The sequence below is a fragment of the Bombina bombina genome, chromosome 5, assembly GCF_027579735.1.
Source record: "Bombina bombina isolate aBomBom1 chromosome 5, aBomBom1.pri, whole genome shotgun sequence".
NCBI classification, from domain to species: Eukaryota; Metazoa; Chordata; class Amphibia; order Anura; family Bombinatoridae; genus Bombina; species Bombina bombina.
Window position 1 is genome coordinate 134,644,340 of NC_069503.1, and position 27,565 is coordinate 134,671,904.

A 27,565-nucleotide genomic window follows, 5' to 3' on the forward strand; every position below is an offset into this window, starting at 1 on the left:
TGTTCCAATCAGCCAATAGAATGCAAGCTCAATCTTATTGGCTGATTGGATCAGCCAATCGGATTGAACTTCAATCCGATTGGCTGATTGCATCAGCCAATAGGATTTTTCCTACCTTAATTCTGATTGGCTGATAGAATCCTATCAGCCAATCGGAATTCAAGGGATGCCATCTTGGATGACGTCATTTAAAGGAACCTTCATTCGTCGTTAGTCCGTCGGCCAGGAAGGATGTTCCGCGTCGGATGTCTTCACGATGGATCCGCTCCTCGTCGGATGGAAGAAGATAGAACATGCCACTTGGATGAAGACTTCTGCCCGGATGGAGGACCTCTTCTGCCCGGATCGGATGAAGACTTCTGCCTGGCTGGAGGACCACTTGTGCACGGATCGGATGAAGACTTCTGCCCGGCTGGATGAAGACGGCTCAAGGTAGGGTGATCTTCAATGGGGTAGTGTTAGGTTTTTTAAGGGGGGATTGGGTGGGTTTTAGAGTAAGGTTGGGTGTGGGTGATGGGTTTTAATGTTGGGGGGTTGTATTTCTTTTTTTTTTTTTTTAAATAATTTTTAATGAGGTGAACAGACACAGATAACAGTTAGATTTGCACAGTACAGTATGTTGATCCAATAAGGCAAAACAGAAAGTCTTAAGTATTACCATACACATTGGTATATAAACTTATGAGTCTGAGTATTATATCTATGCAGGTCTACATATTGAATTTCATCTAATCACGTCCAGACCTTTGAAATGACACATCCATTAACAAGAAATGTGGTCCACAGACTATATTGCAGTCATTATTCTGTATATAAATTTATAGTCTTGGGCATATCAAGACTAGCCCAGGAAAACTATAAGATGGAATGCCCTATACCACGCAGCTGCAAAAGACCTACAATTGACAGTGCAAACAGCTTAATACACCTCCTTTCCCATTTACATAATGTAATAGATAACCCCCCAGAATTTTAATAGACTAGATTTAAACAAGAAACACCCCAACTCAAAAGGCAGTAGCCACTCTCAGGCCACTGGTGTCGTATAGGAATGAGGGATGGAAATTGGGGGGAATTATTAATATGGCCACTCTCGGGCACCAATACACAAAAAATAAAACAAAATGATGTGCTAATGTCTAGTGGACATCCAACATACAAAACAACTATAACTATGCGGCCTAGATGTAATGAATACATTTCTACTCAGGAGTGAATAGGCCTAAAGCTGTCCTTTAGCATACACATCAGTATTGGTCAGAATAGTCCCTAGTAAGCTTATGGGAAAACGTACTAGAATTAGTATACACAGTTGCAGTGCAATAAGGACCTACCTAATTTAGAGAGCAGTGGCCACTTTTCAGGTCACGTGTGTTTATAATAGTTATGGGGTACATATAGAGGATAACAGCTATAGGGGCTCCATAGTACCTAACACATTAATGGAGTGTGAAATACTGTTCCTGTTGCAGTGACAGAATATAGGACAGCAATACAGTAAATGTCTGCCTAAATAAATAACATTGCCAGATGAGCAGCTCTAATCACACACACTTAGGGGGCTAGTTATCAAGCCGTCTACTTTTCTGGCTTCGCCGGCCCAATACGTCCGCCTAAGCTCGCCTACCTTCGCCGCCGCGGACCTGAAAAAATACGCCTAAGTTATCAAATAAAGCTGTCAAAAAGCCGCGGGGCGATGAGCAGCGGACTGTGACAGTTATCACTCATCCGATCTCGCTGCCCTTCGGCTTTTTCCCAGCTTTATTGCTAGCCTGTCACTAAGCACTCACACTAAACTGCACTGTTCTACCCCCTATACCGGCGCCCCCGGAGCCCCCCGCAACTCAATAAAGTTACTAACCCCTAAACCGCCGCTCCTAGACCCTGCCGCAACTCTGATAAATGTATTAACCCCTAAACCGCCGCTCCCGGACACCGCTGCCACCTACATTATACCTAGTAACCCCTATCCTGCCCCCCCTATACCGTCGCCCTCTATTATAAAATTATTAACCCCTATCCTGCTGATCCCGCACCTCTCCGCAACTAAATAAATAGTTTAACCCCTAAACCGCCGCTCCATGAACCCGCCGCAACCTATAATAAATTTATTAACCCCTATCCTGCCCCCCACTACGCCGCCGCCACTGTAATAAAATGATTAACCCCTAAACCTAAGTCTAACCCTAACCATAACGCCCCCCTAACTTAAATATTAATTAAATAAATCTAAATAAATTAACTCTTATTAACTAAATGAATCCTATTTAAAACTAAATACTTACCTTTAAAATAAACCCTAATATAGCTACAATATAAATAATAATTATATTCTAGCTATCTTAGGATTTATTTTTATTTTACAGGTACCTTTCAATTTATTTTAACCATGTACAATAACTATTAAATAGTTATTAACTATTTAATAGCTTACCTAGCTAAAATAAAGAGAAATGTACCTGTGAAATAAATCCTAACCTAAGTTACAATTACACCTAACACTACACTATACTTTAATAAATTATTCCTATTTAAACTAAATACTTACCTGTAAAATAAACCCTAAGATAGCTACAATATAATTAATAATTATATTCTAGCTATCTTAGGATTTATATTTATTTTACAGGTAACTTTGTATTTATTTTAGCTAGTTAGAATAGTTATTAAATAGTTATTAACTATTTAATAACTACCTAGCTAAAAGAAATATAAAATTACCTGTAAAATAAATCCTAACTTAAGTTACAATTAAACCTAATACTACACTATCATTAAATTAACTAAATAAACTACCTACAAAGAACTACAATGAAATACAATTACATAAACTAACTAAAGTACAAAAAATAAAAAAAGCTAAGTTACAAAAAATAAAAAATTAAGTTACAAACATGTTAAAAATATTACAACAATTTTAAGCTACTTACACCTAATCTAAGCCCCCTAATAAAATAACAAACCCCCCAAAAATAAAAAAAATCCCTACCCTATTCTAAATTACATAAATTTCAAAGCTCTTTTACCTTACCAGCCCTTAAAAGGGCCATTTGTGGGGGCATGCCCCAAAAAGTTCAGCTCTTTTGCCTGTAAAATAAAAATACAACCCCCCCCAACATTAAAACCCACCACCCACATACCCCTAATCTAACCCAAACCCCCCTTACAAAAACCTAACACTAATCCCCTGAAGATCATCCTACCTTGAGTCGTCTTCACTCAGCCGAGCCACCGATGGAACTGAAGAGGACATCCGGAGCGGAAGAAGTTAATCCTCCAAGCGGCGCTGAAGAAATCTTCCATCCGATGAAGTCATCATCCAGGCGGCGCTGAAGAAGTCTTCGATCCGGCCGATGTCATCTTCAAAGAGGCGCTGAAGAGGTCTTCTATCCGGGCGAAGTCATCTTCCAAGCCGGGTCTTGAATCTTCCTTCCGCCGACGCGGAACCACCTTCTTCACCGACGGACTACGACGAATGACGGCTCCTTTAAGGGACGTCATCCAAGATGGCATCCCCTCAATTCCGATTGGCTGATAGGATTCTATCAGCCAATCGGAATTAAGGTAGGAAAATCTGATTGGCTGATGGAATCAGCCAATCAGATTGAGCTCGCATTCTATTGGCTGTTCCGATCAGCCAATAGAATGCGAGCTCAATCTGATTGGCTGATTGGATCAGCCAATCGGATTGAACTTGAATCTGATTGGCTGATTCCATCAGCCAATCAGATTTTCCTACCTTAATTCCGATTGGCTGATAGAATCCTATCAGCCAATCGGAATTGAGGGGACGCCATCTTGGATGACGTCCCTTAAAGGAGCCGTCATTCGTCGTAGTCCGTCGGTGAAGAAGGTGGTTCCGCGTCGGCGGAAGGAAGATTCAAGACCCGGCTTGGAAGATGACTTCGCCCGGATAGAAGACCTCTTCAGCGCCTCTTTGAAGATGACATCGGCCGGATCGAAGACTTCTTCAGCGCCGCCTGGATGATGACTTCATCGGATGGAAGATTTCTTCAGCGCCGCTTGGAGGATTAACTTCTTCCGCTCCGGATGTCCTCTTCAGTTCCATCGGTGGCTCGGCTGAGTGAAGACGACTCAAGGTAGGATGATCTTCAGGGGATTAGTGTTAGGTTTTTGTAAGGGGGGTTTGGGTTAGATTAGGGGTATGTGGGTGGTGGGTTTTAATGTTGGGGGAGGGGTTGTATTTTTATTTTACAGGCAAAAGAGCTGAACTCTTTGGGGCATGCCCCCACAAATGGCCCTTTTAAGGGCTGGTAAGGTAAAAGAGCTTTGAAATTTATGTAATTTAGAATAGGGTAGGGATTTTTTTTATTTTGGGGGGGTTTGTTATTTTATTAGGGGGCTTAGATTAGGTGTAAGTAGCTTAAAATTGTTGTAATATTTTTAACATGTTTGTAACTTAATTTTTTATTTTTTGTAACTTAGCTTTTTTTATTTTTTGTACTTTAGTTAGTTTATGTAATTGTATTTCATTGTAGTTATTTGTAGGTAGTTTATTTAGTTAATTTAATGATAGTGTAGTATTAGGTTTAATTGTAACTTAAGTTAGGATTTATTTTACAGGTAATTTTGTATTTCTTTTAGCTAGGTAGTTATTAAATAGTTAATAACTATTTAATAACTATTCTAACTAGCTAAAATAAATACAAAGTTACCTGTAAAATAAATATAAATCCTAAGATAGCTATAATATAATTATTAATTACATTGTAGCTATCTTAGGGTTTATTTTACAGGTAAGTATTTATTTTTAAATAGGAATAATTTATTAAAGTATAGTGTAGTGTTAGGTGTAATTGTAACTTAGGTTAGGATTTATTTCACAGGTACATTTCTCTTTATTTTAGCTAGGTAAGCTATTAAATAGTTAATAACTATTTAATAGCTATTGTACATGGTTAAAATAAATTGAAAGGTACCTGTAAAATAAAAATAAATCCTAAGATAGCTAGAATATAATTATTATTTATATTGTAGCTATATTAGGGTTTATTTTAAAGGTAAGTATTTAGTTTTAAATAGGATTCATTTAGTTAATAAGAGTTAATTTATTTAGATTTATTTAATTAATATTTAAGTTAGGGGGCGTTAGGGTTAGGTTTAGGGGTTAATACATTTATTATAGTTGCGGTGGGCTCCGGGAGCGGCGGTTTAGGGGTTAATATGTATAGAGTAGCTTGCGGTGGGCTCCGGGAGCGGCGGTTTAGGGGGTAATAACTTTATTTAGTTGCGGCGGTGTAGGGGGGGTCAGATTAGTGGTGTTTAGACTCAGGGTACATGTTAGGGTGTTAGGTGTAGACAGCTCCCATAGAAATCAATGGGATGTCTGTCAGCAGCGAACTTGTACTTTCGCTATGGTCAGACTCCCATTGATTCCTATGGGATCCGCCGCCTCCAGGCTGGCGCTTTGAAAACCAGGTACGCTGGGCCGTAAAAGTGCCGAGCGTACCTGCTAGTTTTTTGATAGCTAGCAAAAGTAGTGAGAATGTGCCGCACTTGTGTGCGGAACATCTGGAGTGACGTAAGAATCGATCTGTGTCGGACTGAGTCCGGCGGATCGAAGCTTACGTCACAAAATTCTACTTTTGCCGGTCTCGAGCCTTTGATAACTAAGGCGTATCAGCCTCGCCACAAATACGCTGCGGAATACGCAGCGTATTTGAGGTTGACGGCTTGATAACTAGGCCCCTTAGAGTGAATTATGTAGTATCCCACTATAGAGGGGGTAGTAGCTATAGGGGCCCCACGTTACTCCAAACTGCTCACATGTGGCCAGACCTGCCTCAGAGTATATATGTGTAGCTGAACAAGCCATTAGGCATTTTCTAGGTAAATAATGAACAGAACGCTACTAGGAAATTATCTAAACTTAAGTCTGGATTAAATTGAGCAACTAATATTCTTATACCATCGGCACACCCAACAGTCCAGACACAGAGCACCCAAATGTCCTGAGCTTAAGCCAGTCTTCTATCGGTAAAATAAAAAGAGTTCCGGAGCCATGATACCCACTATTCAGATAAAACAAATTCGTACCCGCACACACTCATAGTTTAGTGTTTGAGGAGCGAGTGGGAACGAATAGAAAAATCTTGAGCAAATACAATGTTCAGGGCTAAGATCTCACACACCCTGTAAATCTACTTGTGTCTCTCCCTGCATAAGTCAAAGACTCCCCTTTGTCTCTCTCCATTAGCAGAAACTGTGTACCATTACCCTACGCTGGTCCGGGAGGCACTCTTCACATATGTATTTGGACTCTGTGCTATCCGCCAGAAGGCGGCTCCTGCAGATGACAACGGGACACCGGGCAGAGGACCCATAATCCCACAGCCTTCCTCTGTCAGCAGTAGTAGTCCTGTACCAGGCAGACAAAAGAGACCCGATGTCGGTAACTGGGGCTTAGCATACAGAGTTGCTCCTGTCATCCATCCAGCTCGTGCCCCATCTCAGTCCCGCCCCAGAGAGCCGGCCGCATCTCCCGACTGCGCACATACCTGTGTATTTGTAGCGGTGTGCGGGTATATGGCATTTAATATGTCTCCTTCTAGCTTGTTGAGCTCCATGTTCGCCCCTCTCACATTTCTAGGTAGATCCATCCTGGCGCGAGTAAGGGCCATGTGGGACTGAAGGCGGTCAAATCTTGCCTGTATTATATAGTCGAAATCAGACATCCAGCCTTGTATAGCTGCAAGTAGTTCCTCCATGATCAATTTTGTAGATGATATGAAGGAGAATGGAGATTAGGATAATATCTCCTTGTACCCGGTTCCCCGGGGGGGGTGCTGAGAAATTCCCTCCGTGGAGGCCGCCGAGAACTAAACTGCAGCGATCCAGTCTGAGAGACCCTGGAATTGCACAAAATAAGTATCACCTTTGCCAGCAAACTATTTTCTATCAGATAATTCACAGTTCCGTGCTGGATGGCATCAAATTGTAGTAATTACATGGCGGAATGTAATTTAGTTAGCCAGAGCTCCCAGGTTTGCGGCCATCTTCAGCCTGAGCCCGGACACGCCCCCCCCCCCCCGTATTTCTTTTTTTACAGGTAAAAGAGCTGATTACTTTTGGGCAATGCCCCGCAAAAAGCCCTTTTAAGGGCTATTTGTAATTTAGTATAGGGTAGGGAATTTTATTATTTTGGGGGGATTTTTTATTTTATTAGGGGGCTTAGATTAGGTGTAATTAGTTTAAACTTCTTGTAATTTTTTTTTCTGTAATTTAGTGTTTGTTTGTTTTTTGTACTATAGTTTATTTTATTTAATTGTATTTAATTTTAGCTAATTGTAGTTAATTAATTTAATGATAGTGTAGTGTTAGGTGTAATTGTAACTTAGGTTAGGTTTTATTTTACAGGTACATTTGTAATTATTTTAACTAGGTAGCTATTAAATAATTAACTATTTAATAGCTATTGTACCTAGTTAAAATAAATACAAAGTTGCCTGTAAAATAAAAATAAATCCTAAAATAGCTACAATGTAATTATTAATTATATTGTAGCTATCTTAGGGGTTATTTTATAGGTAAGTATTTAGTTTTAAATAGGAATAATTTAGTTAATAATAGTAATATTATTTAGATTTATTTAAATAATATTTAAGTTAGGGGGTGTTAGGGTTAGGGTTTAGGGGTTAATAACTTTATTATAGTGGCGGTGACGACGACGGCAGATTAGGGGTTAATACATTTAATAGCCTATGTGGGCTATGGCGGTTTAGGGGTTAATAATTAGGCTTATTGCGTTGTGGGGGGTTGTCGGTCTAGGGGTTAATACATTTATTATTAGTAGTGAGAGGGGGGATTGCGGATATAGGGGTTTTACGTGTTGGGCTATTTTTGGGAGGCAGGTTAGACTGTTACGGGAGATTTAAAATTATCTTTACTTTTCTTAGGCGCCGGCAGTTTATAAAGTGCCGTAAGTCACTAGCGACTCCAGAAATTTGTAGTTACGCTCATTTCTGGACAACGCTAGTTTATCAGACTTACAGCACTTTAGGAACTGCCGGCGGGGTATATGTAATACCCCGATGTGCAAGTTGAAATTACGGGCGGCGCAGGTTCCCACGCTTGCGTCGAAACCTGCACCGTATATGGGATCGCGCCCTACATGGCTAGACTGTTTTAACAATGTTATACACTTTTGGCCAGTAGGTGGCAGCTATATCTGCTCTATCAGATCTGATTCTTGAATGAAAAAAATAAACACATTTCATATCACTTTAATTGTTTAAAATATTTTCCATGTCTGCTAAATAATCGGGCTGTTGTTTCCTGCAAATGTTTTGTACAATGTAACTTTAAGTTAGATTACAAGTGGCGTGCTATTTAGTTCGCAAACACCCCGAGAAGTAAAACTTTTAAAGCGCACAGGTTAGTGAGCATATTACAAGTTGAAAATAAAATGTTTGCGCACAAATGAAAGCCGATGCGTAGTAACTTCCGGACTTAGAATATTGCTTGTGCACTAACCTGAGAGGAGTTAAACCTACAGCGCTAACCTGAAGGTAGTTATTAATATTTTACATTCTATATATATAAAATGTATTTTTTGTAAACTCTATCTCTAATCAATGTTCTCCAATTTTCTATTATGCAAAGCTTAATTGTACAATTTAACAAATGTGTTTAAAGGCTAATCCTGCTACATAACTGTTACTGCAAAACAATGCAAATTTTGCAGATAAAATGACAGTGCCACACCCCATTCTATTCCAGTAACAAGCCCAGAATGGCTCCTCCAAATAAAGGACGTAGTGTGGGGAATTAGACTAATAAAAAGCAACAGCAGTGAATAGTCAGTTTTCCCACTAGGCTGATAATTTATTGCAAGACAACAGATACGTCTTCTGATTACTGGGTAGGGTTTTGCACTTGCAATTTATTTACTACTATTCTTTTCTTTCGTACTGCTTTGTATTTCCTCTGCAGAATGACGCACTTTACTGTTACATATGGTGCTGTACACGTGCCGCTGATCACAGATCACCTACCCATCCTTGTTTTTGTTTTCTCGCTTCTTATTGACCCTTTTTGACTCTGTACACAGGGGTCTCTCTGCACTATTGTTGCAGGCACGTGATTTCCCGGCACATGTACACAGCATCACACGTGCCAACTAAGCAAACACACAATTAACTGCTCCCTCTGCCTACGATCAATTTATCTTGCAGCTCTGTGCTCTTCTTGAGAAAATAAAGTATCTGCTAATCATTCACCTTGTGCTTCTCTGCTACCTTATTATTTAGGGGCAACTTGACCTTTTGCTCTGTGCAGTGACAATTTCTCCCATCACACGACTTGCGGCAGCGGAACACAGTTCTATTGTGAAGAAAGTGCCATAAAGCGTTGCAGCCCCTCTCACTTAGATACAAGCTCAGCCAGCAGTATTCAAAGAGAAATAAATTTGTTGTGCAGATAATTCATTTTGAAATCATTTTAAAGGGACATAATACTCATATGCTAAATCACTTGAAAGTGATGCAGCATAACTGTAAAAAGCTGACAGGAAAATATCACCTGAGCATCTCTATGTAAAAAAGGAAGATATTTTACCTCACAATCTCCTCAGCTCAGCAGAGTAAGTTCTGTGTAAAAAGTTATACTCAGCTGCTCCCAGCTGCAGGTAAAAATAAAAAAATAATGAAGACATGAACAGCAGCCAATCAGCATCAGCAGTGCTGAGGTCATGAACTCTTACTGTGATCTCATGAGATTTGACTTAACTCTCATGAGATTTCATAGTAAGCTTCCTTTACCTGATTGTTGAAATAATATGAGAGTTCACGAGGCTCATCCTTTCAGCTGTCCCAGGACAGACATACTAAAATGCTGCTTAGAAATCCTTTACAATGGGAGGTGGCTACTGGGGAACTTTTGAGGGGTCTGGAGGCAATGCCCTGTGATTCATTAGTGCAAAATCACTGAGTTATACCTCACATATGAAGGCTACAGCCAATACCTATAATACCTATAGTCTAAATGTCATTGATTTTCATATGAAAACAAGAAAAATGCAGGAAATTAATGCTCACAAGAAGAAAATGGCTTCTCAAACAGGATTTTAACAGTTTTCTTACTGTAAATCATGAAACGGTGACAAGCGTTAAAATATCACCAAACCTCACTGTACAGAATAAAGTTTGTCTGCACAGAATATCTATTACTGCAAACATGAGGTTCTAGAAACTGTAAATTGTGTTTTTTCTGTTTAATGTAAGATGAAATTGATGTAACGTAGAATAACAAAAATGTGAGTATGAAATAAATAGAAACATTTCAAAGTGCTATAATTGCAATAATTTTTCTACAGATCTGCTTAGCTGTACGTTATATAACATGTATATGTCTAATAAATACAAATGTAAAAGTGCCGCCCAATACAGACAAACTACACAACACAATAGTGCTGAATATAGGTTTAATGAATCTAGACCATATATTAATAAATACATCTCAAATGGTTTCAGAATGCATTGCACAATCGCAAGATAATAGATTACAAATCATATTGGAATACATTTTGAAATACGCTAGTTTTGCAGTTTATCAACACCCATTTGTGTGCTGAATTCTATGGGCCGATTTATCAATCTCCGTATGGAGCTTGATGCCCCTGTTTCCGTGGAAACAGAAATTATGAAGCAACGGTCTAAAGTCCGCTTCTCCATAACTTGTCCGCCTGCTCTGAGGCCGCGGACAGAGACCAACTCAAACGAATACGATCGGGTTGATTGACACCCCCTGCTAGCGGCCGATTAGCCACGAATCTGCAGGGGGCGGCATTGCACCAGCAGTTCACAAGAATGATAAATGCCAACAGCGTATCGTATCATGTCCGCTCACACTATGATAAATCTACCCTTATGTGTCCATTTTGTTGTTGAAATAAAGAGCAAAACCGGTGTTCAGGGGAATTTTAATTGCCAAAGCCATTGCTATGTATTGTATGGGTGGTTTTCCCACTATCTGATCAGATACGATCATTTCCCAATAAGGAAATTATGTTATCGCCTGGACTGTGATCACTCAGAATTTGATAAACACTGATCACGAGCCGAAAAAAAAACACCAATAAATGAGATCAGAAAGATTGGAATTCCCCCCAATGTTTTCTATTACAAAATAAAGTTATGCTTTAATTCACAACCTTTCCTTGTATTTGGTAGTCAGTGTAAAGTTACTTAGTAACGTTCGCCAGCAAATAGAGAATTGTCGCAGTGTGAATAGCCACGTGAGAGTTCCAATTGTTTTTGAATAGCAATTTCACATAATATGCCTGGTGGAGGCATGAAACATGCAGGCACTTATTGTTTACTGCAACAATCAATGCACCTAGAGAAGTGTGGCGCACGTGACATCAAATACCTATTATTTATGCTGCTTTGTGTGATTTTTAATTACGGGCGCCAGTATTTCAAGATTTACTTATATGCTTGATTGTTAATAGAGAGCAGTATTGCCACTGGGACAACATACAGAACAAGAACTTGGAAAAAAGGATAAACGTCAAGAGTGTACCATAGATTATCTAATAAAAAGTTTAAAAAACGTTGCGTATATTTCACATATTGTTAATCATATACATAGTAATGCTGAACATATTATTATAACTGGAAATATTTACTCTTATGTTAAAATATCAGGATATTAAAATAAGGTTTCTTGAAACTACCATTACATGCTGTTAAGTTACAAAATATATAGGGAATGCAGCCTCAAAACAGATATGCAAATATATACTGTATATATATTATATATACACATACACTCACTGGCCACTTTATTAGGTACACCTTCCTAGTACCAGGTTGGACCCCTTTTGCCTTTAGAACTGCCTTAATACTTTATGGCATAGATTCAACAAGGTGTTGCAAACATTCCTCAGAGATTTTGGTCCATATTGACATGATAGTATCATGTGATTTGTCGGCTGCACATCCATGATGCGAATCTCCCGTTCCACCACATCTCAAAGGTGCTCTTTTGGGTTGAGATCTGGTGACTGTGGAGAACATTGGAGTACAGTGAACTCATTGTCATGTTCAAGAAACCAGTTTGAGATGATTTGAGACTTGTGACATGGCGCATTATCCTGCTGGAAGTAGCCATCAGAAGATGGGTACACTGTAGTCCTAAAGGGATGGACACGGTCAGCAACAATACTCAGGTAGGTCGTGGCATTTAAACGATGCTCAGTTGGTACTAAGGGGCCCAAAGGTTGCCAAGAAAATATCCCCCACACCATTACACCACCAGCCTGAACATTTGATACAAGGCAGGATGGATCCATGTTTTCATGTTGTTTACGCCAAATTCTGACCCTACCATCTGAATGTCGCAGCTGAAATCGAGACTCAGTAGACCAGGCAACGTGTTTCCAATCTTCTATTGTCCAATTTTGGTGAGCCTGTGCAAATTTTAGCCTCAGTTTCCTGTTCTTAGCTGACAGGAGTGGCACCCGGTGTGGTGTTCTGCTGCTGTAGCCCATCTGTTTTAAGATTTGATGTGTTGTGCATTCAGCGATGGTATTCTGCATGTATTCTGTTGTAATAATTGGTTAATTGAGTTACTGTTGCTTGTCTATCATCTCAAACCAGTCTGCCCATTTTCCTCTGACCCCTGACATCAACAAGGCATTTTCTTCCACACAAGTGCCGCTCACTGGATATTTTCTCTTTTTTGGACCATTCTCTGTAAACCCTAGAGATGATTGTGCGTGAAATACTCAGACCAGCCCGTTGGGCACCAACAGCTATGCCGCGTTCAAAGTCACTTAAATCCCCTTTCTTCCCTATACTGATGCTCGTTTTAAACTTCAGCAAGTCGTCTTCACCACGTCTATATGCCTAAATGCATTGAGTTGCTGCCATGTGATATGCTGATTATTAATTTGTGTTACCAAGCAATTGAACAGGTGTACCTAATAAAGTGTCCGGTGAGCGTGTGTATATATATATATATATATATATATATATATTTATATGTGTGTGTGTAGGGTTGCATAGAGCAAGATTATGGCATGCTATTTTGTTTTTTGAGGTTAACACTGGCAGGCTACCTGTGATCTTGGGAGGAGCACCAGGCAGGTCATGTGATTACAATATTATGAATGAGGGTCCTATCACTCAGGCAGGCAAGAGTTAACTCATGTTTGTATATAAGGGAGGATTTTCTTTTTCTATCTTAAATTTCTGTCTGTACTGATTATTTCCTCAGCAGGAGCTGTAACCATGGCAGTGCAGACATCTGATTGGGAGGGGGTAGTGAGTGTACCGCTGCTTAGGGCATGTGACTGTCATCCACCTGTGTCTGCAGAGGGGCCCCTTGCTGTTCCTGCAGGCAGCAAATAAATGAGAAATCAGGACAGAAAGTGATTCTCATTGTGACATATTCCCCTGTGGCTTCCATGAGTCAGAGTGCACACAAGTAACTGCCCATCATATTTACATCCAGCTGTGCAAAGGAGCCAGCATGGGGTTAAATTACAAATGTGTCCACAGGTGAATCATGAAGGGTGCCTGTGAAATAAATGATAAGAATATTTAACCCCTTAGCTGACCTAGACACATTCATACGCACCTGTTATTGTCAAAGATCTCAAATCCGTAGATATCCAGCACCCCAATCACCGTGTTCTTCCCATGGATACGGGCATCATAATTTTTCACTTCTATTATGTTGTTGATCCGTCCAACTATCCAACAGAACAACCTCTCATAGATGGCCTGTAAGAGACGTTATTCTTGTATTGCGCCCAGTGCTTTACACAATGGTACAATCTAATTAACATACAATGATTGACAGTCCGCATATGACTATATCTTTATTAATACAGCTCAGAACCCTCATACTCATGTGCTTAGTAAAAAAAAAGTCACTGACCACTTTCTTAACTTCTGTGTCTAACCCACAGGTATTGCAGCAACCGAGCAGAACATAGTCAATGAGACAACATAGAGTGGAAGTTCTACGTAGCCACCAATTACCACCTTTGTTCTGCTTATGTGTTTAACATGTCTGTGGTATTAAGTAACACAGTAGGGTAAGCAATGCAAAATGGCACTCTAACCAACTAGCGGCCCATTGGGAATAAAAACAGAACTAAGATTGTGTGCCAGTGTTTAGTGGTCATAGGAATAATTTGAACTAATATGTGGTTTGTGATTTATGAGCAAACAAGGGCACCACAACTCAATAGAGTCCTCTGGTGGGGAGAACAGCAAATAGTGTGTAGCCTGCACACTTACCTAAGTATGGTCCTGAGGCACTGGACGAAATATAATAATATGTGTGTGATTAAAAGCTACAAATGTATATACAGCCTTTAAGGCTTCTAAAATATTCATCTGTGGCCCCCATGTGCTAGAATGTTGGCCCTCGCTGCTTATTACAGTATGTATTGTTTTGCCTTAGTCTCTTTACGCTTTAACTTTTATTAACTCACTTTAAAATATTAATCAATAAACAAATGACAATAAGAACCCATAGGAAACGTTCATTATTTATTTATATTAGGGATACTTGAAAATAACATATAATATCATATAAACAGGCAGGGCCGCCATCAGGGGGTGACTCTTTTCAGGAGCCCAATGCGCCAGGGGGGCCCCATGAGACAAGAACAACTAAAAAAAAAATTGTTTTTTTTTTTTTTGCAATTTTGGCAGCCACCAGTGGGAACTACAGCAGAGTGCTAATTGAGCATGGGAAATGTTATTACAAGGAGTAAAGTATTAGCATTTGAGAGGATTTCTGAGTGTGCTCTAAACCACTATGCACAGTGTGAGACAGACTTGACAATTTGTTTGTACAGTGTGTGCCTGAGTCAGACAGCATTGCAGAGGAGGTAGGACTTACTTAGTAAATGTTTTTTATTTCTTTGTGCAATTTCGGATTGTAACTTCAGTGTGGTAGTAGTTGTATGGTGGGGCCAGAGGTCCATAAAAACATATTTTTTTTAGCAGCAATGTATTTATGATTATTTGACAATGCTGTAGAAATTCTATATTTATGCTGAAATGTTTCCTCCTCAATATACAAATGGTAGGTGCCCTTTTGGCAGATATGCATTTTTTTTTTTAAATTAATATATATATATTAATTACATTCCAGTTTACTGCCCCTTTGTGCAAGGACTTTCCAGATGCAAGGAGGCATTTTATCTAAGATTTTTACATCTGCATACAATGTTATACTCTCAGACTAAGATTGCTCAGTGTTTGAAATGAGACAGGTTAACTTAAAACTGTTCAGTTTACACTAAAGCTGACTTAATTTTGAAATACATACAAACAAGCCTAAATCCTGCATTTAACCAGATCTAATGGTATGAGTACCACAGCTTATGGTTCCACCAAGACCATATAGAGTACAGCATTTTCAAACTCCATAAGTACAGCTGACAGATGTGAACATTTGTACACTATATTTGAAGTGGTGCTCTTGGTTGGGGAAAATAGGGGGGGGGGGACAAACATATGTCGACCTTTTAAAAGTACTTTTCTTCATCTAGCCATCTACCAAGATCATTAAAGGGACATTAAACACTTTGAGATGGTAATATAAAATGATAAATTGTATATAATAAAACAACTCTGCAATATACTTTCATTATTTATTTTGTCCTCTTTGCCTGTAATTCCATTATGAAATTGTAAGCTTTTCAGTTCCTGTTAGAAATGGAAGTGCAGAACACTGTTAAATCCAGCACAGCCATTGGCTGCACACTCTAGTGACCTATTTATAACTGACCCTAATTGGCCACAGCAGAGAAGGTAACACAAGTTACAACATGGCAGCTCCCAGTGTTTTATAGACACTAAAACTTTACACTTATTGTGTCACTTTTTAAACAACTAATGAAACTTTAGAAAATACATCTACATGTTATTCATGGATTAATTTTTTCTTTGAATGCATCATTCTATCTAGCATGTATTTAGTGTTTAATGTCCCTTTAATGTACTACTTTGAATTCACAGAATTATTTTTGTTTGCACATTTAACACACTGTTGATTTAGGGGATGCAATGTGCAGAAATGTTACTTCCTGTGAGTGTTTCTGTGGGTGTCTGTATTTATGTCTTTGTGCTTTTGCTTGTGTCTCTATGAGTGTGTATGTATTTTTTTTCTGTGGGTCTCCCTGTGAGGGTGGGTGTGTATGTCTTTGTGCATTTTCTGTGGATGTCTGTGAGGGTGTGTGCATATGTCTTTGTACTTTTTCTATGGGTGTCTCTTTGAGGGTGTGTGTATGTATGTCTTTGTGTATTTTCTCTGGATGCCTCTGTGAGGGTGGGTGTGTATGTTTTGTGCATTTTCTGTGGGTGTCTCTGTAAGAGTTTGTGTATGTCTTTGTGTGTTTTTTGTGGATGTCTCAGTGAGGGTGTGTATGTATGTCTTTCTGTGTTTTATGTGGTTGTCTCTCTGTGTGTGTCTGTTTTTATGTGTTTTCTGTGGGGGTGTATGTCTTTGTGTGTTTTCTGAGGCTGTCTCTGTCTGTGTTTCCTTGGGTGTATGTGCAAGTTTGAGTTTGTGTGTGTGTGCCCATTGTCTGTTCCTTTTTAGGACATTTTGACCTTACTACTCATTATTCACATCTTTCTACAGACTTTGAGACTAATGAGACCTTTCTGGAAGTCACCAATACACCATTTAACCTTTAAATTATTGTTTAGGCAATTCAGGGCCCTTCCTTTCAGCCACTGCATGCTGTTGTCATCATTTAGTTGGCATCTTCCTTGACAACAAGATAATCAGAACTCCATATTTTGTTTTGTAAATCTCCTTTTTTGACAAAACTGTAGTCTACCTCATTACTTGTCAGGTCAATGTAAACAAGTGCTGAGTGTCTGTTTGGGTGTTTCTTTGCATGTCTGCTAGAGTGTCTATATGTGAATCCTTATGTGTGAGTGTGTGTGTTTCAGTGTATGAGTGTGTCTGTGTGTTTCTATGTTTGTGTGTTACTACCTTTACAACATTTCCAAGTTTGACTATACTTAAAGGGACACTCAAGTCAAAATTAAACTTTATGATTCAGATAGAGCAGTAATTTTAAACAACTTTCCAATTTTCTTCCATTAACAAAATGTGCACAGTCTTTTAATATTTACACTTTTTGAGTCACCAGCTCCTACTGAGCATGTGCAAGAATTCACAGCATATATGTATATACATTTGTGATTGGTTGATGGCTGTCACATGATAGAGGGGGAGTGGAAACAGGCATAACTTTGAAATTTATTTTAACAAAATCTACAACTCATTTGAAGTTTAGACTAAGTGCTATTGCATTGTCTTCTTATCATGCATTTCTGATAATGCAAATCTACTGTATTGACTGGTCCTTTAAGAATAAAGTGCATATACGTTTTAGTCACTTAGTCAGAAATTGCACATGTCAAGGGGGGGGGGGGGCTGATCAATGGTTGTCAGGGGCCCCAAAATTTCTAGTGGCGGTCCTGTACATTTGTACAATTACAGGGTAAGCTTTATAATTGGGGACCTTTGGGTCCCACAGTACATCACAAATAAAATGTCACACGTTTCACAGATCACTGGTGTAGGTTCAATTAAGGGTAAAACATTAGGGCCGCGATCTGATATACGGCGTAGTTTTCGGCGCAAGCGAGGGAACCCGTGCCGCCGGTAATTTCACCTCGCAACTCAAGCTATACAATATACTGCGCCGTCAGATGATAAAGTGCCATAAGTCGGATAAACTAGCGATGTCCAGAAATAAGGTAAGTACAAATTTCTGGAGTCGCCAGTGACTTACGGCACTTTAGCAACTGCTGGCGCCTACAAAAACTAACTAAAGTATTAAATCTCCCGTAACTGTCTAACACGCCTCCCAAACATAACCCGACACGTATACCCCTCTATCCGCAATCCCCCCTCTCACTCCTAATAATAAATATATTAACCCCTAAACCGCCGCTCCCGGACCCCGCCACCAGCTACATATGTCTTACCCCCTAATCTGACCCCCCTACACCGCCGCCAGCTACATTAAATGTTTTACCCCCTAATGTGAGCCCCCTACCCCGCCGCAACCTACATTAACTATATTACCCCCTAATATGATCCCCCTACACCGCCGCCACCTATTTAAACTATATTAACCCCTAATGTGAGCCCCCTACACCGCCGCCACCTATATTATATGTACTACCCCCTAATCTGACCCCCTTACACCGCCGCCACCTATATTAAAATTATTAACCCCTAATCTAATCCCCCTACACCTCCGCCACCTATATTAAAATTATTAATCCCTAAAATACTAAAATTTCCCTACCCTAAATTACAAATAGCCCTGAAAAGGGCCTTTTGCGGGGCATTGCCCAAAGTAATCAGCTCTTTTACCTGTAATCTGACCCCCCTACACCGCCGCCACCTATATTAAATATATTAACCCCTAATCTGACCCCCCTACACCGCCGCCACCTATATTAAAATGATTAACCACTAAACCTAAGTCTAACCCTAACACCCCCTAACTTAATTATTATTAAAATAAATCTAAATAATATTAATAATATTAACTAAATTATTCCTATTTAAATCTAAATACTTACCTATAAAATAAACCCTAAGATAGCTACAATATAATTAATAATTACATTGTAGCTATTTTAGGGTTTATATTTATTTTACAGGTAACTTGGTATTTATTTTAACTAGGTACAATAGCTATTAAATAGTTAATAACTATTTAATAGCTACCTAGTTAAAATAATTACCACATTACCTGTAAAATAAATCCTAACCTAAGTTACAAATACACCTACACTATCAATAAATTAATTAAATAAACTTCAAATATCTAAACTAAAATACAATTAAATACACTAAACTAAATAACAAAAAAAAAACCCACTAAATTACAAAAAATAAAAAAAAGATTACAAGAATTTTAAGGTAATTACACCTAATCTAAGCCCCCTAATAAAATAATAAAGCCCCCCAAAATAAAAAAAATCCCTACCCTATTCTAAAGTACAAAGTAATCAGCTCTTTTACCAGCCCTTTAAAGGGCTTTTTGCGGGGCATTGCCCCAAAGTAATCAGCTCTTTTACCTGTAAAAAAAAAAATAGAATACCCCCCAACATTACAATCCACCACCCACATACCCCTATTCTAACCCACCCAAACCCCCCTTAAAAAAACCTATCACTAACCCCCTGAAGATCTCCCTACCTTGAGTCGTCTTCACCCAGCCGAGCCGAAGTCTTCATCCAATCTGGGCGATGTGGTCCTCCATCCGGGCGATGTCTTCATTCAAGCGGCAAAGAAGAGGTCTTCCATCCGGGCGATGTCTTCATCCAAGCGGCAAAGAAGAGGTCTTCCATCCGGGCGATGTCTTCCTCCAAGTGGCAGCTTCTATCTTCTTTCTTCCGGCTCCATCTTCAGACCTCCTACGCGGAACATCCAGCTGGCCCGACGGACTAACGACGAATGAAGGTTCCTTTAAATGACGTCATCCAAGATGGCGTCCCTCAAATTCCGAATGGCTGATAGGATTCTATCAGCCAATCAGAATTAAGGTAGGAAAAATCCGATTGGCTGATTGAATCAGCCAATCGGATTGAGCTTGCATTCTATTGGCTGTTCCGATCAGCCAATAGAATGCGAGCTCAATCCGATTGGCTTATCCAATCAGCCAATCGGATTGAACTTCAATCCGATTGGCTGATTCAATCAGCCAATCAGATTTTTCCTACCTTAATTCCGATTGGCTGATAGAATCCTATCAGCCAATCAGAATTCGAGGGACGCCATCTTGGATGATGTCATTTAAAGGAACCTTCATTCGTCGTTTAGTCCGTCGGGCCAGCTGGATGTTCCGCGTCGGAGGTCTGAAGATGGAGCCGGAAGAAAGAAGATAGAAGATGCCGCTTGGAGGAAGACATCGCCCGGATGGAAGACCTCTTCTTTGCCGCTTGGATGAAGACATCGCCCGGATGGAAGACCTCTTCTTTGCCGCTTGGATGAAGACATTGCCCGGATGGAGGACCACATCGCCCGGATTGGATGAAGACTTCGGCTCGGCTGGGTGAAGACAAGTAAAGGTAGGGAGATCTTAAGGGGGTTAGTGATAGTTTTTTTTAAGGGGGGTTTTGGTGGGTTAGAATAGGGTTGTAATATTGGGGGAGGGTATTGTATTTTTTTTTACAGGTTAAAGAGCTGATTACTTTGAGGCAATGCCCCGCAAAGAGCCCTTTTAAGGGCTGGTAAAAGAGCTGATTACTTTGTACTTTAGAATAGGGTAGAGGATTTTTTTTATTTTGGGGGGCTTTATTATTTTATTAGAGGGCTTAGATTAGGTGTAATTAGCTTAAAATTCTTGTAATCTTTTTTTATTTTTTGTAATTTAGTGTTTGTTTTTGTAATTTAGTTTAGTGTATTTAATTGTATTTTAGTTTAGATATTTGTAGTTTATTTAATTAATTTATTGATAGTGTAGGTGTATTTGTAACTTAGGTTAGGATTTATTTTACAGGTAATTTGGTAATTATTTTAACTAGGTAGCTATTAAATAGTTATTAACTATTTAATAGCTATTGTACCTAGTTAAAATAAATACCAAGTTACCTGTAAAATAAATATAAACCCTAAAATAGCTACAATGTAATTATTAATTATATTGTAGCTATTTTAGGATTTATTTTATAGGTAAGTATTTAGATGTAAATAGGAATAATGTAGTTAATATTATTAATATTATTTAGATTTATTTCAATAATAATTAAGTTAGGGGGTCTTAGGGTTAGACTTAGATTTAGTGGTTAATCATTTTAATATAGGTGGCGGCGGTGTAGGGGGATTAGATTAAGGGTTAATATATTTAATATAGGTGGCGGCGGTGTAGAGGGGTCAGATTACACATAAAAGAGCTGATTACTTTGGGGCAATGCCCCGCAAAAGGCCCTTTTAAGGGCTGGTAATAGAGCTGATTACTTTGGGGCAATGCCCCGCAAAAGGCCCTTTTCAGGGCTATTTGTAATTTAGTTTAGGGTAGGGAAATTTTAGTATTTTAGGGGTTAATACATTTAATATAGGTGGCGGTGGTGTAGGGGGATTAGATTAGGGGTTAATAAATTTAATATAGGTGGCGGCGGTATAGGGGGATCAGATTAGGGGTATATATATTTAATATAGGTGGCGGCGGTGTAGGGGGATTAGATTAGGGATTAATAAATTTAATATAGGTGGCGGCGGGGTAGGGGGCTCCCATTAGGGGGTAATGTAGTTAAAATAGGTGGCGTCCGGGTAGGGGGCTCACATTAGGGGGTAATAATTTTAATATAGGTGGCGGCGGTGTAGGGGGATCACATTAGGGGGCTAGACATTTAATGTAGGTGGCGGCGGGATCCGGGAGCGGCGGTTTAGGGGTTAAACGCTTTATTAGGGATTGGGGCGGGGGATTGCGGTTGACAGGTAGATAGACATTGCGCATGCGTTAGGTTTTATTTTGCAGGTAGTTTAGGGAGTTACGGGGCTCCAATACTCCGCGTAAGGCTTACTACGTCTGCATTTTGTGGCAAGGTGAAAATGTAGTAAGATTTCTCCATTTTCACCACGTAAGTCCTTACGCTGTATATTGGATACCAAACTGCGCGGGTTTGGTATACCTGTCTATGGGCCAAAAAACTACGGCCGAAGGCAGAAATATACGAGCGGAACTTCTAGGTTACGCCGTATATGTGATACCAAACCCGCGCAAAATTTGGCGTCGCCGGCTTTTGCGGGCGATGCTGCATATCAGATCGCGGCCTAGGTTTCTAAAGATGACAAACCAATAAATTATAGAAATCAGACAGCTAAAGGGTTAACAAGCATCTGACATCATATTTCAATGCTTAACATGAACTTACCACATAAGTGTTGGAGTGGTAATGCTGACACATTTTGATTTAAAGTGATAGATCTGTCGCCCACTTCAAAAGTACATTTTTCTGTGAACTAATGGTTTGAATTGTTGTCCAATCAGTACTCTAGCTACAACAAAAGATGCCAAAAGGGGAGAGTCCTGATTGGACAACAATTCAAACCTGTAGCTCACAGGAAAATTGACTATTGAAGTTGGCGGAGGAGCGCTGGGTATTTTACATTTCATATCTTTATTAAAAAGTAAGTTATAGCGCATCTTCATTACAACTGATAAATAAAACTCCATCTAAAATATCACTAACATTCCAGGTCTGTTTTTGTAAAAGAGAGAGTTTACTATTAGTAAATACTAAAAACCAGTGACTGTGAGCCGGCTATGTTTCTACTATATGTTTGTTGCCATTCCATTGTTTAGAAATGACAGAGACATATTGGCTTGATTGTCGCTAGTCTCTTATCCCAGCATATGCTAAAAATAAATTAAACTGAAAAACAGATTTAGCTTAATAGCTTGTGAAATTATGAAGCAGCAGAGAATTATGTAGTAAATAAATATTATAGAATCTTTTGTAAACAAATAATCCTAAAACAATATACAGAGATATAAATCAGTCTGTTTTATTGTAGCAATAAAAAGCACTTAGCAGTGGGTTATATTTAAAGGGATACTAAACCCAAATGTTTTCTTTCATGATTCAGTTAGAGCATGTAATTTTAAGCAACTTTCTAATTTACTCCTATTATCAATTTTTCTTTATTCTCTTGCTGTCTTTATTTGAAAATGAAGACATCAAAGCTAAGGAGCCAGACAATTTTTGGTTTAGCCCCCTGGACAGCACTTGTTTATTAGTGAGTGCATTTATCCACCAATCAGCAAGAACAAACCAGGTTGTGAACCAAAAATGGTCCGGCTTCTAAACTTACATTCTTGCTTTTCAAATAACAATAGCAAAAGAATGAATAAAAAATGATAATAGGAGTATATTAGAAAGTTGCTAAAAAAAATTGCATGCTCTATCTGAATCATGAAAGAAAAAAATTGGGTTCAGTGTCCCTTTAAAGAGACAGGATACCCCAAATTATCTTTCATGGTTTGGATAAAACATACAATTTTAAACAACTTTCCAATGTACTTATTTAACCAAATTATTTTAATTATCGTGTTATCCTTTGCTGAAGGAACAGCAGTACACTACTGGCAGCTAGGTGAGCACATCTAGTTAGCCAATCACAAGAGACTAATGTGTGCAGGCACCAATCACCAGCTAGCTCCCACTAATGTAGGATATGTGCATATTATTTTTCAACAAGGGATACCAAGAGAACAAAGAACATTTTAAAATAGAAGTACATTTAAAAGTGTCTTAAAATGACATGCTCTATCTGAATCATGCCAGTTTAATTTTAACGTTCCTATCCCTTTAATAGCATTGTAATATGTATTATTTTTACTTCATTTGTGAAGGGTCCGTTGAGAAAGGTGACTTATGAAGTGTCATAGTGACATTTTATATATAAAGTATTCCATGATCAAATGGTGTTTAAGTATATTATGCCAGGATGGTAAAGGTAAAGAATACCAAGAAATGATCTAGTTTAATGGTGCCAAATAGCAGTGGTTTGTCAAGTAACGTGTGCCATTGTGACACAGACGAGATAGACAGGTGTGGAATTATATGAGTTACTGGTGCCTGGTGCTGCTTTCTATTCCTTCTTCTTTTAAAGTGGTAGAATAAATGTTCTGTGTTTAAGTGCCGTAAGATTTGTAAAGCGCTGTTGTATCAGGAATAGAAGATGTTAAAATAAATCCCTATTAGTACATTCATCACTCCCATGTTTCCTCTGCCTCACAGAAACAATGGAAACTTGAAAAAGTAATATATGTGCAGACGCGTTTTACCTTTTAGTTTTTCATTACATGAGTAGGTTTATAGCAATACTTTCTAAATTATATGGTTAGGGGATTGTATAGGACCAATACCTCTAATTGTACCTGCTACAGTAGATCAGTGTTTCTCAACCGCGGTCCTTAAAATACCCTGGACAGGTCAGGTTTTTATTATAGCTGGACTAGAGCACAGGTGAAATAATCAACTGATAGGTGAGAACAGGTTCGTTACCATGGTTACTGATCAGCTGATTATTTCACCTGTGCTCTAGTTCAGCAATAATAAAAACCTTGCCTCTTGGGAGTACTTGAGAATCACTGCTGTAGAGGATGACAAACACTGACCTAGATCATTTTACTTTTAATATAGAGCATCACTGTGCTTATGCAGCATATATTTTTAAATCAATTGTCACCATGTGTCACCTTGGCAAATGCATCTCTGGCATAGTTGGCTTCCTTGACATTGTGACCTTTTTCGATGACCTCCCCCCCTCCGGCTGCCATTGTCCTATAAAGAAGAGCCTTCTTGACACTCTCTGTGTGGCAGGAGGTCAGCTGGGCTATGTGTGAGATCAGGTCCTCGTTGTCTATTCCCACTGCGTCATCTTCCACAATAAACCGCATGTTACCCTGAAAAAGCATTAGTCAGAAATGACTTCTACGCACAGATGTAAAAGGAGCTGAGATTCCTCGTCCTGGGTATAACAATATACACCTGATTAAGGCAACACTGAACTAACTGATGACATTATTAGGCAAAAATAGCTGAGTGATAATGTGTGATGGAAAGGTGACGATGCACAATTAGCTGTAAGGCTAAGTGCTCTGATGTTGTAGTCTGCCTCATGCTAGAGTGCCCCAGTGCTAGAAGACTAGTCATTTATCTATTGATACATCTAAACACAGCTCCCAACTGTCTGACATTCAGCTGGATTGTCATGGGATGGGGCTTTGTCCCACTGTCCCTCCTGATGACTTAAATACCCTATTTCTATTAAAGGGGTAGAAAGGTCAAACTTAAAATCTGCATGGGTGCATTTCAGCTTTAAATAGAAGCATTTTGCAATATACTTCCATTAGCAAAAATGCTTCAAGTAAAAGTTATTTCTGGCTTTTAACAGCATACACATATATGCTGTGAGGGCCCGTGTACCAGTATTCCAACACAACACTTTTTCAGAGTTAACAGCGACTTGTATGACACAAATTAAGTCTTCATAGACACAGGCCCTCACAGCATATGTGAAAATGCCAGTGAAAAATAGTAATACATTTTAATAGAAATATTTTTTTCAGTGCTGCCCTGCTCATGGTCACTACAGTCTTATAGACTAGTATAGAACTGATCATCATCAGTGCTGCTCTACTCATGGTCACTACAGTGCTACAGATTAGTATAGAACTAATCATCGTCAGTGCTGAGCTGCTCATGGTCAATGTAGCGTTACAGACTACTGTAGAACTGATCATCCTCAGTACTGCCCTGCTCATGGTCACTACAGTGTTACAGACTAGTATAGAAGTGATCATCGTCAGTGCTGCCCTGCTCATAGTCACTGTAGCGTTACAGACTACTGTAGAACTGATCATCCTCAGTGCTGCACTATTCATGGTCACTGAAGTGTTATAGACTAGTATAGAACTGATTATCCTCAGTGCTGCCCTGCTCATGGTCACTACCGTGTTACAGACTAGTATAGAACTGATCATCCTCAGCACTGCCCTGCTCATGGTCACTGTAGTGTTACAGACTAGTATAGAACTGATTATCCTCAGTGCTGCCCTGCTCATGGTCACTACAGTGTTACAGACTAGTATAGAACTGATCATCCTCAGTGCTGCCCTGCTCATGGTCATTTCAGTGTTACAAACTAGTATAGAACTGATCATCCTCAGTGCTGCCCTGCTGCTCACTACAGTGTTACAGACTAGTATAGAACTGATCATCCTCAGTGCTGCCCTGCTCATGGTCACTACAGTGTTATAGACTACTGTAGAACTGATCATCCTTAGTGCTGCCCTGCTGGTCACTACAGTGTTACAGACTAGTATAGAACTGATCATCCTCAGTGTTGCCCTGCTCATGGTTACTACAGTGTTACATACTAGTATAAAACTGATCATCCTCAGTGCTGCCCTGCTCATGGTCACTACAGTGTTTTAGACTAGTATAGAACTGGTCATCCTGAGTGCTGCCCTGCTCTTGGTCACTACAGTGTTACAGACTAGTATAGAACTGATTATCCTCAGTGCTGCACTATTCATGGACACTGCAGTGTTACAGACTAGTATATAAGTGATCATCCTCAGTGCTGCCCTGCTCATGGTCACTACAGTGTTACAGACTAGTATAGAAATGATTATCCTCAGTGCTGCACTATTCATGGTCACTGCAGTGTTACAGACTAGTACAGAACTGATCATCCTCAGTGCTGCCCTGCTCATGGTCACTACAGTGTTACAGACTAGTATAGAACTGATCATCCTCAGTAAAGCCCTGCTCATGGTCATTCCAGTGTTATAGACTACTGTAGAACTGATCATCCTCAGTGCTGCCCTGCTCATGGTCACTACAGTGTTACAGACTAATATAGAACTGATCATCCTCAGTGCTGCCCTGCTAGTCACTACAGTGTTATAGACTAGTATAGAACTGATCATCCTCAGTGCTGCCCTGCTCATGGTCACTACAGTGTTACAGACTAGTATAGAACTGGTCATCCTCAGTGCTGCCCTGCTCATGGTCACTACAGTGTTACAGACTAGTATAGAACTGATTATCCTCAGTGCTATCCTGCTCATGATCACTACAGTGTTACAGACTAGTATAGAACTGATCATCCTCAGTGCTGACCTGCTCATGGTCACTACAGTGTTACAGACTAGTATAGAACTGATCATCCTCAGTGCTGCCCTGCTCATGGTCCCTACAGTGTTATAGATTACTGTAGAACTGATCATCCTCAGTATTGCCCTGCTCATGGTCACTACAGTGTTACAGACTAGTATAGAACTGATCATCCTCAGTGCTGCCCTGCTCATGGTCACTACAGTGTTACAGACTAGTATATAACTGACCATCCTCAGTGCTGCTCTTCTCATGGTCACTGTAGTGTTACAGACTAATATAAAACTGATCATTCTCAGTACTGCCCTGCTCATGGTCACTGTAGTGTTACAGACTAGTATAGAACTGATCATTCTTAGTGCTGCCTTGCTCATGGTCACTGCATTGTTACAGACTAGTATAGAACTGATCATCCTCAGTGCTACTTGCTTATGGTCACTTCAGTGTTACAGACTACTATAGAACTGATCCTCCTCAGTGCTGCCCTGCTGGTCATTACAGTGTTACAGACTAGTATAGAACTGATCATCCTCAGTGCTGCCCTGCTCATGGTCACTACAGTGTTACAGACTAGTATAGAACTGATCATCCTCAGTGCTGTCCTGCTCATGGTCACTACAGTGTTACAGACTAGTATAGAACTGATCATCCTCAGCACTGCCCTGCTCATGGTCACTGTAGTGTTACAGACTAGTATAGAACTGATTATCCTCAGTGCTGCCCTGCTCATGGTCACTACAGTGTTACAGACTAGTATAGAACTGATCATCCTCAGTGCTGCCCTGCTCATGGTCATTTCAGTGTTACAAACTAGTATAGAACTGATCATCCTCAGTGCTGCCCTGCTGGTCACTACAGTGTTACAGACTAGTATAGAACTGATCATCCTCAGTGCTGCCCTGCTCATGGTC

At 39.5% G+C, this 27,565-nt stretch overlaps 1 protein-coding gene across 1 annotated transcript in view; it reads right to left on the reverse strand.

The window, feature by feature from the left end:
- The window catches only part of MYO1G (myosin IG), a 793,301-nt gene that overhangs the window by 611,517 nt on the left and 154,219 nt on the right, over positions 1–27,565 (reverse strand). Inside the window, exons 8-9 of the mRNA XM_053713702.1 lie at positions 24,230–24,436; positions 13,603–13,748 (exon numbers count right to left, since the gene is read on the reverse strand). Coding sequence (XP_053569677.1) covers positions 13,603–13,748; positions 24,230–24,436 — 353 coding nt within the window. The remainder of the gene's footprint in view (positions 1–13,602; positions 13,749–24,229; positions 24,437–27,565) is intronic.